The sequence below is a fragment of the Myxine glutinosa genome, chromosome 2 (assembly GCF_964187855.1).
Source record: "Myxine glutinosa chromosome 2, kmMyxGlut1.1, whole genome shotgun sequence".
NCBI classification, from domain to species: Eukaryota; Metazoa; Chordata; class Myxini; order Myxiniformes; family Myxinidae; genus Myxine; species Myxine glutinosa.
In genome coordinates this window covers 201367033-201383462 of record NC_136262.1, presented here as the reverse complement: position 1 = coordinate 201383462, position 16430 = coordinate 201367033, and the positions used below count along the sequence as shown (strand labels likewise).

At 45.2% G+C, this 16430-nt stretch overlaps 1 protein-coding gene across 2 annotated transcripts in view; it reads left to right on the top strand.

Annotated features, from left to right (window-relative positions):
• The window catches only part of LOC137420931 (polyadenylate-binding protein-interacting protein 2B), a 44942-nt gene that overhangs the window by 22732 nt on the left and 5780 nt on the right, over positions 1-16430 (top strand). The window contains exon 2 of one of the 2 annotated variants that reach the window (XM_078772176.1): positions 14337-14459. Coding sequence is in view for 1 of the 2 variants with exons in the window: in XM_078772174.1 (XP_078628300.1) it covers positions 11418-11525 (108 nt within the window). In the remaining variant the exon portion in view is untranslated. Of the gene's footprint in view, positions 1-11394; positions 11526-14336; positions 14460-16430 lie in introns of those variants that run through there. The other variant, XM_078772174.1, reaches the window with a different exon arrangement.

Sequence of the window (16430 nt, the reverse complement as noted above, 5' to 3'; positions counted from 1 at the left end):
ATGTTTTATGTGTCGGTTTGTCTTTCTGTGTGATTAATGTTCGCTCTTTCACGAGCCTCGATCTTGTATACAAAAAAAAACAAAAAAAAAAAAAAAAACTTAATGACGGCTGAAGGGAACTAAGTCAAACTTTGTACAAATATTTAATGTATAATGATGTAAAAGTTAAATGAATTGCATTATGGTGTCGAGAGGTAAAAGGTCAGAGGTCCCTTCAGGTAAAAAAAATTGTTCCTGCGCTAACTTGTGAACCAGTGATGGGATTTTGACCAAACCAAGTTATGGATGATTAATCCTGTTTAATAACATGTGTAGTCTCTTCAGCCTGTCTGTCTGTGCATCTGCATATTGCTGTCAAGGACCACACTTATAATATTTATACTTCTGATAAAGGAGGTTTGTTTATGTGTCAGATATCCTGCAAGTTCACAATTAATTAGTAAAAGTCCATACCAACGTATTTCTCATGATATTGTTACGTTTATGGGGGCGGAGGGGGAGGTAGGCAATAAAATACCTTTGGCCAGATAGGATTGTGTAGGGTAGTGTGCTCTGAACGTCACGACGAAGAAGAAGAACCTCCATGTAACTAAGTAGGGAATCCGTTAGGTCGGATGTCGCGTAAGGTCGTATATTTGTCTCCATGGCGAGGGGTGGAGCAATGTTAATTAGTTAGGGTTTACGGAATAATTCCCTGTGTGTAGTTGCCTCTGTGGTTTTTCCCTTGTTCCTTACGACACTACACTATACACACTACCAGCCAAGCGATCGGCGCATAATTATAAACATTAAATAAAGCCACTGGATTTGGACATTGCACACTGCCAATGACACCACCAGCCGAGTCATCGTAGGGGCGGACGAGAGGTGATGATTGGTCAAGGCAAGATGGACTCTTTGATTGTAGCACGTGCGAACGTCATCGGATGACGTTCAAGCCCGGGGAAGAAAAAGGCTGAGGATGGCCATTTTCTCTCTCTTGCGCTGGATTCTCGTTGCGTGCGGTCGCAGTTCATGCTCACTCTTGTCGGTGGCATTCGTGCACTCGCTCTGTTCCTGGCTGTGTGGAGGAGCGGACGCATCCTTTCCCTGATTCATTGGTACTGGCTTCGTGACGTCTTTGTGCGCCTGGGAGACCTCGGTGCTTGGTGGAGCGTAGGACGAGGACGGAACGAGGGCCTGCTCGCTTAACGTTCGGCGGCTGGCAGGAGAACGGACTTCGCGCTTAGGGTGTGTTTTCTCGCGCAGGGACTCGTCGATACGTTTGAGGACCAACGGGGTTCAAGGGCCGCTCAAAGCTGAGTACTAAGCAGACAATCCACACACATTTTATTAATTTCATTTATTTCTCACCTTGTGTTGTATACGCCGTATGGGGCTCCCCAATTAGGAATTAAATTTCACTGTGAATTTTTTTGTTACCTGCATTTCTTTTATGAAACCCAGTATTGTTGCATTTTTATTCCTCGCCCTGTCTCGTTTATCTGTCGTGTTCGGAAAACCACCCGTGCCGCCTCCGCCCGTACAGATAAGCCTCGTCACTCTCCGTTCCCTCACGTGTAAAGAAGATCCGCCATAGTTTGAATGTACGCCTCGGAGTGTAAAGCTCGATCGGCCATTCATCACCAGCGGTGTTTATCCTGGTGAACAGGACAATATTATATTTGGATGTGGGAATTTAACTTATTAGCCTCACACTTTCCCATCATAAAAAGCTATTTTAGTGATGCTGTGTGTCAAGTCAAGTCATTGAGTGAGTCAGTCTGTACTGGTTCTCAGATCTTTTGTAATCTATCTACCCCAGCGATGCTCAAGATACATTGTTAAATCATCTGTCTTTTCTTATTACGGTTTTCGCTTGCTTTTTAATAATCTTCAAGCCAAGCCACATAGTCCACAACAGAATCTCAAAAAATGTTTATGTCCTTGCAACTACTTTATCAGTCCTTCATAGAGCCTATAGAGTAAAGACTCTTTCATATTCTCCTTCCACATCACCAGGACCACTGCATAACTGCAAACAGGATACTTTAACTTTTCAAGTCACCTAAACTGATGCTGCATTCACTTATGACAAATGCCCTAGACATGATTTATGCAAAAAATCATATTTGAATGCTTACACAGCCGTGACCGGAGGCACATTTTCGTGCTGTCTGTCTCCATCCGTCCGTGCATCTGTCCTTCATCGTTTTTTTTTTTTTGTTACCACGACGACTTATGAACCACTGAAGGGGTTTCATCACCAAATGTATGAAAATCAAATTTGACATAACCAACCTTGGTGCAAGTATGGACTGCATAACAAAGATTAACTGATTATATTTTGGGTGCAAAAGGTCAAATGTCATGCGTAACTTACTTACATGTGTGTGCTATAATTTTTACCGCCTTGGAATCGTATATAGATTACTGCATTTGGAATCGTATAGCTGAACATACCGTCAAACCTCTCATATATCACAATCGCCATGCTCTACCTTTACATTTTCAATTTGTTAAAATGACCATCAAATATCGAAATCATAGGTTTTCCGGATCTTCCAAAGACACAGTAGACACAGGCCTTAGGCTTCATGCCTTCATGCCTCACATTCAGGCCGCCTCGGACAAATTAGGCCAGGTTTCTTAATACAGTAGCCTCGTTTTCATAATATTAATAATAATAACTAGCCGAAACCCGTGGAACATCCACGGAAGGGAGGATGTGGTGTATGGATAGAGTGTACCATTATGGATGGCATAGGGGATTTGCTTGTCCGAGTAAGAGTTAGGAAGAAAGATGAGAATGAAGAGGGCGTATATGAACAACGTATTTATTGCAATCTACTTAAATGACAACGCTACGATATACTTTTGAAAAATGAATGGATTCGTAATAGGAATCGGCTTAGCACCACTCTGGGATCGTCCACTCAGTGGACGGCTTGCTGTCGCCTTCGACTGTCCAATCAGCGGATGGCTTGCTTCGCCTTCGCCCAGCAGACGCCAATAGGATGGCGTCATAAGATGGCGTCGTATCGGCAGTTAATCGGATGCTTTTGGGCCCCAACGTCGGCTAATTCAGATTTTTCGAGTATGGCTGTACGTGATAAACAAAGAGCGCGGTTCGTAGATTGTAAATCCATTTGTGCCGTGGGCATCGGGTCACTGGGTGCGGCGTAAAAGGGATAACAAAGTCGAGTCCTTACGCTATTATTATATAGATAACATTAATAATAATAATAATATAGTAAATATAATCATAACACTGCAATCCCTTTGTCGTGACTGCAAAGTTACTGGATTGAAGCGGTGTGAGATTCATGGATGACTCAATGAGAAGCGGTGTACTAATTAACGCGGGAGTAAGGAATTGGCCTCGGTTTAATAATACAGTAACATCGTCTTCGTAATAATAATAATAATAATAATAACGTTAATAATAATGTTCATAGAGTAAATATAATTGTAACACTGCAATCCCTTTGTAGTGACTGCAAAGTTACTGGATTGAAGCGGTGGATGGTTCATTGTTGACTGGAAACATATGGAACTAGAACGGCACTCAGTAGAGAGAATACCTCCGCCTGGTTGGCCATATCACTCAATGGTGAAGAATCACTTAAAAATTATACTAGCTGGATCCGGTTCTGGATCTCCACCAAAATTGAATCGATTCTTCTTTGTCACACACACAAACTGTCGAAAACAAGTTTCATCTAAATCCATCCATAACTTTTTGAGATATCCTGCTATATATCGTTTTTGGCCCTATCTCCCAATGGTGAAGAATCACTTAAACAATTAAATAATTCTCATATCCGAATCCATATTCAGATCTTCACCAAAATTGAATCGATTAGTCCTTGTCAGACACCCAACCTGTCCACCAATTTTTGTCCAAATCCGTCCACAACTTTTTGAGATATCCTGCTATGTATCGTTTTTGGCCAATCTCCCAATGGTGAAGAATCATTTAAAAAATTCTACTAGCCAGATCCGAATCCAAATGTTCACCAAAATCTAATCATTTCATCCTTGTCACATACACTACCTCTCTGCCAACCTTCGCCCAAATCTGTCCACAAATTTTTGAGATATCTTGTTCACAAACAAACAAACGGAAAAACGGACAGACAGGGGTGAAAGCATAACCTCCATCCACCTTTGGTGGCTGAGGTAACTAGATGGTATTCATAGAATACTTACCCTGCACAGTCAACTCTTCTGTTTTTGAAGTGTTTTTTCTTTGATCCAATATGGCTGCCACACAATGTGAGCAACGACATCACAAATTTACATTCTCAAACAAGAAATTTCAAAATGATCAGACGAAGCAATGTCCCTGTCGAATTATGACATCATAATTAAGGTACCAGTGACGTCATCGTTAACAACACCATCCGGAGTTCATTACAAGGAGCCAGGTTTAAATTTTCCCATGAAGCGGTTTCGGAGATATAGAGGTGCAACGTTTTTCAGTTTTTCCAAGATGGCGCCTGTACCACGTGACTTATGATGTCATATTTATCATTACAATATTCTCCAGGAAGAGGCGCTCCTATGGTGAAAATTTTGTGTCCATTGTTACATGGTCCTCCCGGTGACTACCTGGTCTCGGGGACCCCCGGACCGTGAGAGGAACTCCGCCAGAAAGATCGATGATTTATACGCTTTCGTAACGCAATCAATATGAATTTCAGTCAATAAGAAACCCCACACCAAGGATCCGGAGTAATCAATAATATATTCCCCGAGCAATCAACAACCATCAACAATCCACAATCAATATTACAAAGATGGCCATCTTACATATGTGTCCCCCCCTGTCCCCACTCACGACCACTTGGGGTCACTGTCCCTCACAATGTCTCTCTTCTCCGCACCTGGGCGGTTGAACGAACCCCGGGCGGACGTGCTCCCAACGTGCACGTCTCATACCGGGGACAGCTGCTGCAGCGCACACCTCCTTGCCAAGCAACGGGGCAAAACCAAGCGCGGCTTGCAACGCGCGCGAGGCCCAAGGTGCGACCCGTACGCGTCCTTGTAGACGGTGAGGCGAACTGTGCCGGACGCTTGGTTCCGTGCACGAACCCCCGGCGACTTGACGTGTAAATGGGTAATTACACGTCCAGGTAACTCCTCTCGCCAGACGGGCTTTCAAACGCAGCGTTCCCCATGCTGCTCAATATCGATACCGCTCTTCTCGGCGCTGGGCGTGGAAGAAGAAGAGAATCGCCGCTTCTCCCGGACCTCGTGTCTTTTCTTCTTCCGTTTCCGGTCTCCTTTTCCCCAGAAGGGCTCCTGACCCTTTAATCACAACAACCTTTAATCGACTACACATTAATAAGCAAAGACCTGAATAGTAATTCACATAAATCCGTAACACTCCCCCCCTTCAAGAAAGAAAGTTTGAACCCAGCGAAAACTTTCTTTACCGGCCAACTTGGATAAACAAACCAGATAACTCACACCCCCAAATCATCAGTTCCCCCCGGGCACAATTATCACTTAAAAATAAAGCAACAAAATTTCACCAAAACCCCTAGATTAATTCACTCTGGACCAAGCGTCAACCACTTCTAGTTTCTCTTGAATGACAGTTAAGAGGTGGTGACCAAAGCCCCAAAGTTAAACCTCTCGATAGCACTTTTTCGGGAGGCCCAGCTGAGTATTCCCTACAGGGACGCCTTAAGGAATGTGGAGTTCACGGTTAGTCCGGGGAGGAAAGTTCATTACATGGACGCCTTTAAGAACGTAGTGTCCACGGTTAGTCCGTGCAGGAAAGTTCCCTACCTGGACGCCTTTAAGAATGTGGCGTTCACGGTTAGTCCGTGTAGGAGCCCCGGCTCGGCGGCTCCACCGTATATAGTGCTTCAACTTCTCCAGACTCCTAACAGTTACGGTGGGACCCCTTGTCCCAGCCGTTACCTGACTGGCGGTCTCCTTCTCGGCCAGTGCTCTGACATTCATTCTTTCGGGAGGTGCCGTAACTCTGGGAGCCTCCATAGTAATATCGGCTGCTGCCAACCCCAAAACTACCGCCAAGTTGTCCTCTTCTGTAGACCTCTCGACGTCTACGAAATGCCTTCCCTACTGTTATGGTCCGACCCTCCAAATCCTTACCATTCCAATTCTTCTCTGCCTCTCTGGCGTCTCTTGTGCTTGCAAACGTGACAAAGCCGAACCCTCTTGACCGTTGCGTTTCCCTGTCTTTTACCACCCGCACTTCCACCAGCGGCCCATATCTGTTGAAGACAGAGGTCAGAACTTCTTCCTCTGTGTTGAAGTTCAGTCCCCCTACAAATAACTTGGAACTTTTGTTGCCATCCCGAGCGGGGGTGGTGTTATTTCCCCTGCGGGGCTCTTTACCCACCCTCGGGTTACCATAAATTTGCCCCCCGGCCAACTCATTCCCGATAATCACAGATACTCCCTCTACAGGAAGCGTGGCTTGTAAACCGACGGTGACCGGTCCTGACACCAAATCGGATTCCAAATGGATGACATGAAGTGGGGCACTAACACAGCCACCGATCCCTTGTAACCGAACACTATCACCAGTTGCGGTACTCTTTGACAATGGCAAAATGCCTTCAAGCATTAAGGATTGATGGGCTCCTGTGTCCCTCAAAACCCTAACCAGTCTTGGGTTAGTCAAGTCTCCCTTGAGTGAGACCAACCCCTCATAAATAAATGGTTGGTAACTCTTCTGTGGGCGATTTCTTACGCTTGCCATCGCATTCGGAGTGGTAATAGTCGGACTCCGCTCTGGGTTTTCCCTTTTCATGAGGTAACAACTGGACATCAAGTGTCCAGGTTTCTTGCAAAAAGCGCAAGTAGACCCGGAGGAAAAACTCGTGGTCTGCCTCGGGCCCCCCGAAAAATAAGTTTGTCTTGGGCCCGTAGCCCCCTGATTTAGAACAGTTCGGGTATCAGCGTTGTCCCCATAATCATCTCGAGGCCGCCGCCATGTATTGTCGTTCTCTGCACCTGCTGTTCCACACCTCCCCTGCGGAGATCTAGGCGAGGAGTTAGGTTCGTGGACCCCTATCCGGTGTGTTAAGGCATAATCATCTGCCATGGTGGCTGCGTCCCACAACTTCGGTACTTTCTTTTCCTGCAGGTACACTTTGATGTCCTCGTGGACACACTGTTGAAATTCCTCCACCAGCATCAGGTCACGCAATGCTTCGAAGTCGTTCCCGACTCCTTTTGACTCACACCACCGATCAAACATATTTTCTTTCACTCTAGCAAACTCCACATGGGTCTCACTCTCCCTCTTCCTGGCATTCCTGAATTTTTGCCGGTAAGCTTCCGGAACCAACTCATAGGCTTTGAGGATGTGCTTCTTCAATACCTCATAATCTGCACATTGGTCCATTGGTAGCGCCGAATAAATCTCTTGAGCTTTACCCACCAGCACACTTTGCACTAGTATGGTCCAGGCCTCCTCCGGCCAGTTTAACTGTCGAGCCACTTTCTCAAAGTGTGGAAAAAATTGAGTGACTTCCTTTTCACTGAAGGGTGGAACCAGCCTCACATGTCTGCCCACCTCCCAGGTGTTCTGGCTAGGTGTCAACCCCGTCAGCAAGGGTGGTACCTCTCCCCGTTCTCTCATTAAATCCAGCTCCTTGAATTTAATCTCTTGCTGAAGCGCCAGATCACGTTCCTTCAACTCCCTTTCGGCTTTTCTCTCCTCTGCTTCGAGTTCCCTGGCAGCTCTCCTCTCCTCTGCTTTTCTCCCTTCTAACCTTTCCTGGAGTTCTCGTTCCACTCTCCTTTCCTCTGCTTGTTTCTCTTCTCTCCTCTCTTCTGCTTTCCTTTCTTCTTCTGCTCTTTCCTTTTCTGCTTTCCTTTCTTCTTCTTTTAACCTTTCCTGGAGTTCTCGTTCCACTCTCCTTTCCTCTACTTGTTTCTCTTCTCTCCTCTCTTCTGCTTTCCTTTCCTCTTCTTTGATCCGTTCCTGGCTCCGTAATTGCAACTCCAGTTTCCGGAGCTCAACGTCTTCTGGTTCTTCGGGTAGCCACTCCCAGGCTAACTCGTCCCATGTTCCTAATCCCACCATAGACTGTATCACCGTGGTCTGCAACTCTGCCTTCCTCAAATTAGTTCGGACCTCCAAGTTAAAATGTTTGGCCAATTTCAAGAGGTCCGCTTTTAGTAACGCTCGGAACTGTGCCTCACTAGGTGTTACCGCAAAGTTCTGTGCAACAAACGCCATGGTGACTATCGTTAACACCTGTTAACCTTCACCCAAGACTTTACCACAAAGAAAAGCAACAGTCTTACTATTATTGCTATTGTTATTATTATTATTATTTTTTGTTGTTGTTGTTTTGTCGACCGAGCAAAACAATTTTGGGAACGTTGGAAAAGTTCCCACTCTTGGGAATTCTTTCCCGGACTAAAATTTAGAAAATTTTATAGATCCCGGACGTAGACCCAATTGCGAATCCGCAAATTGTAATTTGGACGAGCCCCCAATTCTGTTACGTGGTTCTCCCGGTGACTACCTGGTCTCGGGGACCCCCGGACCGTGAGAGGAACTCCGCCAGAAAGATCTATGATTTATACGCTTTCGTAACGCAATCAATATGAATTTCAGTCAATAAGAAACCCCACACCAAGGATCCGGAGTAATCAATAATATATTCCCCGAGCAATCAACAACCATCAACAATCCACAATCAATATTACAAAGATGGCCATCTTACATATGTGTCCCCCCCTGTCCCCACTCACGACCACTTGGGGTCACTGTCCCTCACAATGTCTCTCTTCTCCGCACCCGGGCGGTTGAACGAACCCCGGGCGGACGTGCTCCCAACGTGCACGTCTCGTACCGGGGACAGCTGCTGCAGCGCACACCTCCTTGCCAAGCAACGGGGCAAAACCAAGCGCGGCTTGCAACGCGCGCGAGGCCCAAGGTGCGACCCGTACGCGTCCTTGTAGACGGTGAGGCGAACTGTGCTGGACGCTTGGTTCCGTGCACGAACCCCCGGCGACTTGACGTGTAAATGGGTAATTACACGTCCAGGTAACTCCTCTCGCCAGACGGGCTTTCAAACGCAGCGTTCCCCACGCTGCTCAATATCGATACCGCTCTTCTCGGCGCTGGGCGAGGAAGAAGAAGAGAATCGCCGCTTCTCCCGGACCTCGTGTCTTTTCTTCCTCCGTTTCCGGTCTCCTTTTCCCCAGAAGGGCTCCTGACCCTTTAATCACAACAACCTTTAATCGACTACACATTAATAAGCAAAGACCTGAATAGTAATTCACATAAATCCGTAACACCATCAGCACAACAGTGGCAGGGAAAAAAAAATTCATACTGATTGGATGAAGCGTTATACTTTTCGAATTATGACTTCATAATGAATGCATGATGACATCATCATTAACATATCTTATTAGTCCCCTACCGGTGTACACCGGAGGGGACTATAGGTTTGCCCGCCGTCCCTCCCTCTGTCCGTCAGTCCGTCACGCAAAGAACAGTTTTCCGGACTTTTTTTTCTAAACCCTTAATGCTAATGATTTCGAACTTGGCACATGGTTTCCTCATGATAAGTTACATGTCAAGTTCGAACTTCACGACGTTTCGATCATTTTTGACAAAGTTATGGCACCTTGAACTTTGGGAATTCTGATAATTCTGATGATCCTTAACTCAGTGCCATTTTAAGTTTTAATTTCCTTTAAAAACCAATGTCTCTGCAATAATAGGACCGATTGAGATCAAATTTTCACCATATGATGGACTCGGTCTGTAGAATATTTTAATGATAATTATGACGTCACAGGTCACGTGGTTCGGTCGCCATATTGTTTTTTGTGAAAACACGAAAACCCCTTTTTCTCTGCAGCGGCTGAACAGATCGAGGCCGAACTTTTCAGGCAGAATCACATACCCATGACGAACAAAAAAGTCAGCGAGCATGACGTCATGCATCACATGGTTTCAGAGTTATGACGTTTTTAAGCATGAACCTTTAAAACCGAGCTCCTCCCTCATTTTTGATCCAATCGAGGGGAAACTTCACAGATCTGTTCAGCATATCAGTCGACTAAAATGTCCTTTTGGAATTTGCGATAGGGCACGTGGTTTGGCAGATATCGTTAATGAAACGAAAATATTTTTTTTTAATGGATATCTCTTGAATCGCTAGTACCTCAGACCGTGAGTTGGTAATAATTTATATAATTCACACAGTGCAATACGTGCAGGCCGCTCCACGGAGCGACCTTGCGGGCTTATCAACGAGGCGAGGCGTGACACACGTGTCTCAGCATACCTCAGATCAAGTTTGAAAACCAGCATCGACCGTGCATAAATTTGCATATTCGATCATTTTTGACAAAGTTATAGCACTTTGAACTTTGGTAGGGGACATGTATTGCAGCGCAATACTCAGAATGCTTGTTCTCCATGGGGAGTGCTTGACAATGAGCTATGTTTCAATTTTTCCAATGGAGTGGTTTCAGAGATATAGAGGTGCGAAGTTTTTCAGATATGGCGCCTGTAACCACATGACCGATCACGTCATAATTATCATTAAAATTCTACAGGCAGAAGCGCTCCTGTTGTCAAAATTTAGTGTCAATCAGACCAACAATTGCAGAGAAAAAAAAATTCATACTGATCAGATGAAGCGTTGTACTTGTCGAATCATTACTTCATAATTAAGGTACCGATGACATCATCATTAACACATCTTATTAGTGCCCTACCGGTGTACACCGGAGGGGACTATAGGTTTGCACGCCGTCCTTCCGTCAGTCCGTCAGTCCGTCAGTCCATCAGTCTGTCAGTCCGTCACGCAAAGAACAGTTTTCCGGACTTTTTTTCTAAACACTTAATGCTAATGATTTCAAACTTGGTACATGGCTTCCTCATGATAAGTTACAGATCAAGTTCGAACTTCACGACGTTTCGATTACTTTTTGACAAAGTTATGGGACTTTGTTTATTCTAGAGTTCTCCTCAAGCCGCACCGCGCGCCCTCAGCCTCTTCTCGCGAACATCAAAAGCGCGACACAGCGCGCGCTTTCGGGAGGGGCGGAGCCAAGCCGAGCAACATATATATATATATATATATATATATATATATATATATATATATATATATATATATATATATATATATATATATATATATATATATATATATATATATACACATCGATCATTGATCGTGAACCGGAAAATATAATAAATTGCTGATATTTAGCGACTCGAAAGGTTCTTTATCAACAACGTATTTTCTCGTGCTTCTGCTGACCTGTCTGCGAGGTGTATAAATCGAAGTCCCGAGTGCGAATCACAGGTGAGCCCGTCCTGAGGTAATTAGCGATTGGGAACGATTCAGAACCTGTGGATAAATAACCCTTGGTAATTTCCCCAACAGTTTTCCGGACGACAGACTGCCGGTATGGGACATGTATTGCAGTGCAATACTCAGAATGCGTGTTCCCCATGGGGAGTACTCGACAAAGCACCATGTTTCAATTGTTTCCATGGAGCGATTTTGGAGATCGAGGTGGGTTTTTTTTTTTTTTTTTTTTGTATGCAGAATCGAGGCTGGTGAAAGAGCTAACATTTGTCACAAAAAAATAATAATAATCAAACAGACAAACAAAATATATAAAAAGAGGGAGCGGTAGACAAGATGGGGAGAGAAGGGGAAGCGCACAAATACAACATTTTTTCAATGTCAATTTTTTCCAAGATGGTGTCCATACCATTTGACCTATGATGTCATAATTATGATTAAAAAAATTATACAGGCGGAGGCGCTCCGATGGTAAAATTTTGTGTCGATCAGACCAACGGTTGCCGAGAAAATGAATTTTTAAAATGCATACATGCATGCCACACGTATGTACATCACACGTATGTACACCACACGTATGTACGCCACACGTATGCAACTGAACGCCTAACCCTGCTTTTTCCTTCACAATCGCAGGGTTATAAACCAGTGTCTCAATGCAATCTCTTCACTTCCATGGTGACAGACAGCTTAGAAACTTGGAGTACTTCAAAATAATTTAATACTTACATCATTTGCTAATGGTATCTCCACCCAGGTCACACTATCCTCTTCAACTAAAGTATCAAACAAGCCCGGATATGCCACTGTTAGAATTTCGGTCTTGTTTTTTTTATACCTTACTGCTTTTTTATCGTTTTCCCAGTTGTCTGTGTGTGTCTGTTGATGTTTCGTTTTATATTTTTCTTTCTTTTTTGCAGTTTTTGTGGCTGTTGTCTTTGTTTCTGTGTCTTGTGACATCTTCCATTCACACCTGTCTTTGGAAAGTTTTTCTTAGGTGGGTTAGAGATACCTTCTCTGGTTTGTTGTCCCCCGTCGCACCGCGGAGCGAAAGGGGGACGATGGTTTTCCCCTCCGTCCGTGTGTCCGTCCGTCCGTCCGTCCATGCGTGCATGCGTGCGTACGTGCGTGCGTAAGCGAAGGACCGCATTCAAATTTGGTGTGTGGGTGCAACCCACGTCAAAATCCAAGATGGCCGCCGCCATGTATGTCTGAACCTTGTGAGCGGAATATCTTGAAAAATAAGCGAAGTATCAACTTCTAATCTGGTGTGTGGATGTATCTAGGCATAAGGAAGAACGCTATTGAAAATTGGGTCGCCACGTCAAAATACAATATGGCCGCCACCATATATATGTCTGAACCTTGTGAGCGAAATATCTTGAAAAATAAGTGAAGTACCAACTTATAATCTGGTGTGTGGGTGTATCTAGGCATAAGGAAGAAGCCGATTGAAAATTGGGTCGCCACGTCAAAATCCAAGATGGCCGCCGCCATGTATGTCTGAACCTTGTGAGCAGAATATCTTGAAAAATAAGCGAAGTACCAACTTCTAATCTGGTGTGTGGGTGTATCTAGGCATAAGGAAGAACCCTATTGAAAATTGGGTCACCACGTCAAAATCCAAGATTGCCGCCACCATATATATGTCAACCCTGTGAATGAAATATCTTGAAAAACAAGCATTCTGAGTATTGCGCTGCAATACATGTCCCATACCGGCAGTCTGTCGTCCGGAAAACTGTTGGGGAAATTACCAAGGGTTATTTATCCACAGGTTCTGAATCATTCCCAATCGCTAATTACCTCAGGACGGGCTCACCTGTGATTCACACTCAGGACTTCGATTTATACACCTTGCAGACAGGTCAGCAGAAGCACGAGAAAATAAGTTGTTGATAAAGAACCTTTCGAGTCGCTAAATATCAGTAATTTATGATATTTTCCGGTTCACGATCAATGATGGATGTGTATATATATATATGTTGCTCGGCTTGGCTCCGTCCCTCCCGAAAGCGCGTGCTGTGTCACGCTGTTGACATTTGCGAGACGAGGCTGAGGGCGCGAGGTGCTGCTTGAGGAGAACTCTAGAATAAACAAGAGATATCCTTAAAAAAAAAATATTTTCGTTTAATTAACGATTTCTGCCAAGAGATCAGGGAGATCAAGAGAAGTGGTGGAAGTATTGGTCAGAAGAAGAGTGGACATATGTTGTGTGCAGGAGACTAGATGGAAGGGAAGTGGTGTGAGAATGGTGAAGGGTAGGCAGGGACAGAAATACAAGTTTGTGTGGCAAGGGTGCCTGGAGGGCGTGAATGGTGTTGGTGTCCTGTTTTCTGAGGAGTTTGTAGACAGTGTGGTGAGTGTGACTAGAGTGAGTGATAGGTTGATGATGGTGAAAATGATGATTGGAAAGCTCTTGGTGAACGTCATCTCGGGATATGCTCCGCAGGTTGGTCGAAGCGATGAAGAGAAGGACCAGTTCTGGTGTGCGATAGAGAAGCTGATGGAAAACGTGAAAGATGAGGAAGTTGTTGTGGTGGGAGGAGACCTGAATGGACATGTGGGAAGGAGTATGGATGGTTTTGAGGGAGTTCATGGGGGTTTCGGATATGGTGTGAGAAATGGAGAAGGTGAAAGGATTTTGGAGTTTGCTGATGGAGCTGTTTTGTTGATTTGTAATACTCAGTTCTAGAAAGAGGATAATAAGCTTGTTACATACACGTCAGGTGGGTCGACGACAACCGTTGACTACCTGATGGTGCGTAGGCGAGATAGGGGGCACCTCCGGGACACAAAGGTGATCCCGGGGGAGGAGGCTGTTTCACAGCACCACTTGGTTGTCTGTGACATAAGGGTGAAAGGTGCGAGGAGAGCTCGGCGGGTGAAGTACCAACCGAGAATGAAGGTGTGGAGGTTGAAAGAGGTGGCAGTAAGGGAGGCATTAAAAGAGAGGCTGAGTAGGGTAGAGGATGATGTGGTTGGGCTTGAAAGTGGTTGTATGTCAATGAAAGCTAGTCTGTTGGGAGCCGTTGGTGAGGTATGAGGATGGACAAAAGGACCACCGAGGCACTCGGAAACATGGTGGTGGGATGATGAAGTTGGAAAGAGGATTGACGAGAAGAGGAAGAAGTTCAAGGAGTGGCAGAAGGCGAAGGGTACGGGAGCAGAAACAGCAGAGCATGAAAGTTATAAGGCAGCCAGGAAGGCTGCAAAGAAAGAGGTAGCAAAGGTGCAGGAGGCATGGAGGAAAATGTTCGGAGAACGCTTGGATTCGGAAGAGGGTCAGAAAGCAGTATTCAGGATTGCAAAGCAGATAGCGAAAGAGAGGTGTGATGTGATGGGGGTGAGTTGCTTGAAGGATGAAGTGGGACAAATTGTTGTCGACCCAGATGGAATTAAAGGAAGATGGAAAAGATATATGGAAATGCTGTTGAATACAGAGAATGAATGGGATGGCAACATAGAGAGTAACCCAGTTTTAGGACCGGCAGAGAAGATAACTGAGAAGGAAGTTGAGGAAGCGATAAAAGCAATGAAGAGTGGAAAAGCCGGAGGGCCAACCCGAGTTGTGGGAGATATGTTGAAGGCTGCAGGAAGTTGGGGTGTGAAGAGATTGACAGAGATCTGTAATCTGGTGGTGAAAGAAGGCCGCATTCCAGTGGATTGGGAACTGAGTACCCTCGTCCCTCTATACAAGTGGAAAGGTGACCCTCTGGAGTGTGGCTCGTACCGAGCGATAAAGTTATTGGAGCATGGAATGAAGGTATTGGAAAGGGTGTTGGGGAGGAGGATAAGGAAGAAAGTGAAGATCGACGAAATGCAGTTTGGATTTATGCCAGGAAGAGGAACGACAGACACGCTTTTCATTGTGAGGCAGTTGCAGGAGAAGTACATGGAGAAGAGGAAGAAGTTGTTTTTTGGGTTTGTTGATCTGGAGAAAGCATTCGATAGGGTTCCATGCAAAGTATTGACATGGGCATTGAGGAAGTTAGGAGTGGAGGAATGGTTGATCAGAGTAGTGATGGCAATGTACAAAAGAGCGCGCACAGCTGTAAGGACGAAGGACGGGAACAGTGGTGAGTTTGAGGTGAAGGTGGGAGTGAATCAGGGGTCCGTACTAAGTCCATTACTATTTGTAGCTGTGATGGAGGTGCTGGCTCAGAACGTAAAGGAGGGTTTACCGTGGGAGTTGTTGTATGCAGATGATCTGGTGTTGATTGCGGAAAGTATGGATGGACTGAAGGAAAAGATGAACAAGTGGAAGGAATGTATGGAGACAAAAGGTCTGAAGGTGAATATCGGAAAGACGAAGGTGATGGCAAGTGGTAAAGCATGTGGTGAGGTGGAAAGAACTGGGAAGTGGCCGTGTGCTGTGTGCAGGAAGGGTGTCGGAGTGAACTCCATTCAATGTACAATGTGCGCTGAGTGGGTTCATCAAAAATGTAGTGGTCTGAGAGGGTCATTTACCAGTGTGGCAGCTACATTCAAATGTAAGGTGTGCACAGAGGGAGCTGCAGATGGAGGAAATGTTGAGTTGGATCTTGGAGACGGCGTGAAGCTGGAAGGTGTGAAAACATTTTGCTACCTCGGAGACATGCTGAATGGAGAAGGTGGATCAGACTTGGCAACGGTTGCTCGAGTGAGATGTGCATGGAAGAAGTTTCGGGAACTGAGTGGCGTGCTGATGAGGAGGGGAGGGTCGCTGAAGCTGAAGGGAAAGGTGTATGCTGCATGTGTGAGAAGTGTTATGATTTATGGGAGCGAGACATGGGTAATGAACGTAGAGCAGCAACGAAGGCTGGAAAGGGTGGAAATGCGAATGGTTTGATGGATGTGCGGAGTATCGTTGAGAGAGAGGAAGACAAATGATGGATTGCGAAAGATGATGGGAATATTGCCTGTGATTGATGTTGTGAAGAGGAACAGGTTGAGATGGTTTGGTCATGTGTTGAGGAAGGATGAAAGTGACTGGTTGAGAAGAGTGATGGAAATTAATGTAGAAGGAAGTAGAGGACGGGGAAGACCGAGAAAGACGTGGCTAAAGATGGTGGAAGAAGAAATGCGGGCAAGGGGGTTAACAAGGAGAGATGCAGAAAATAGGGCAAAATG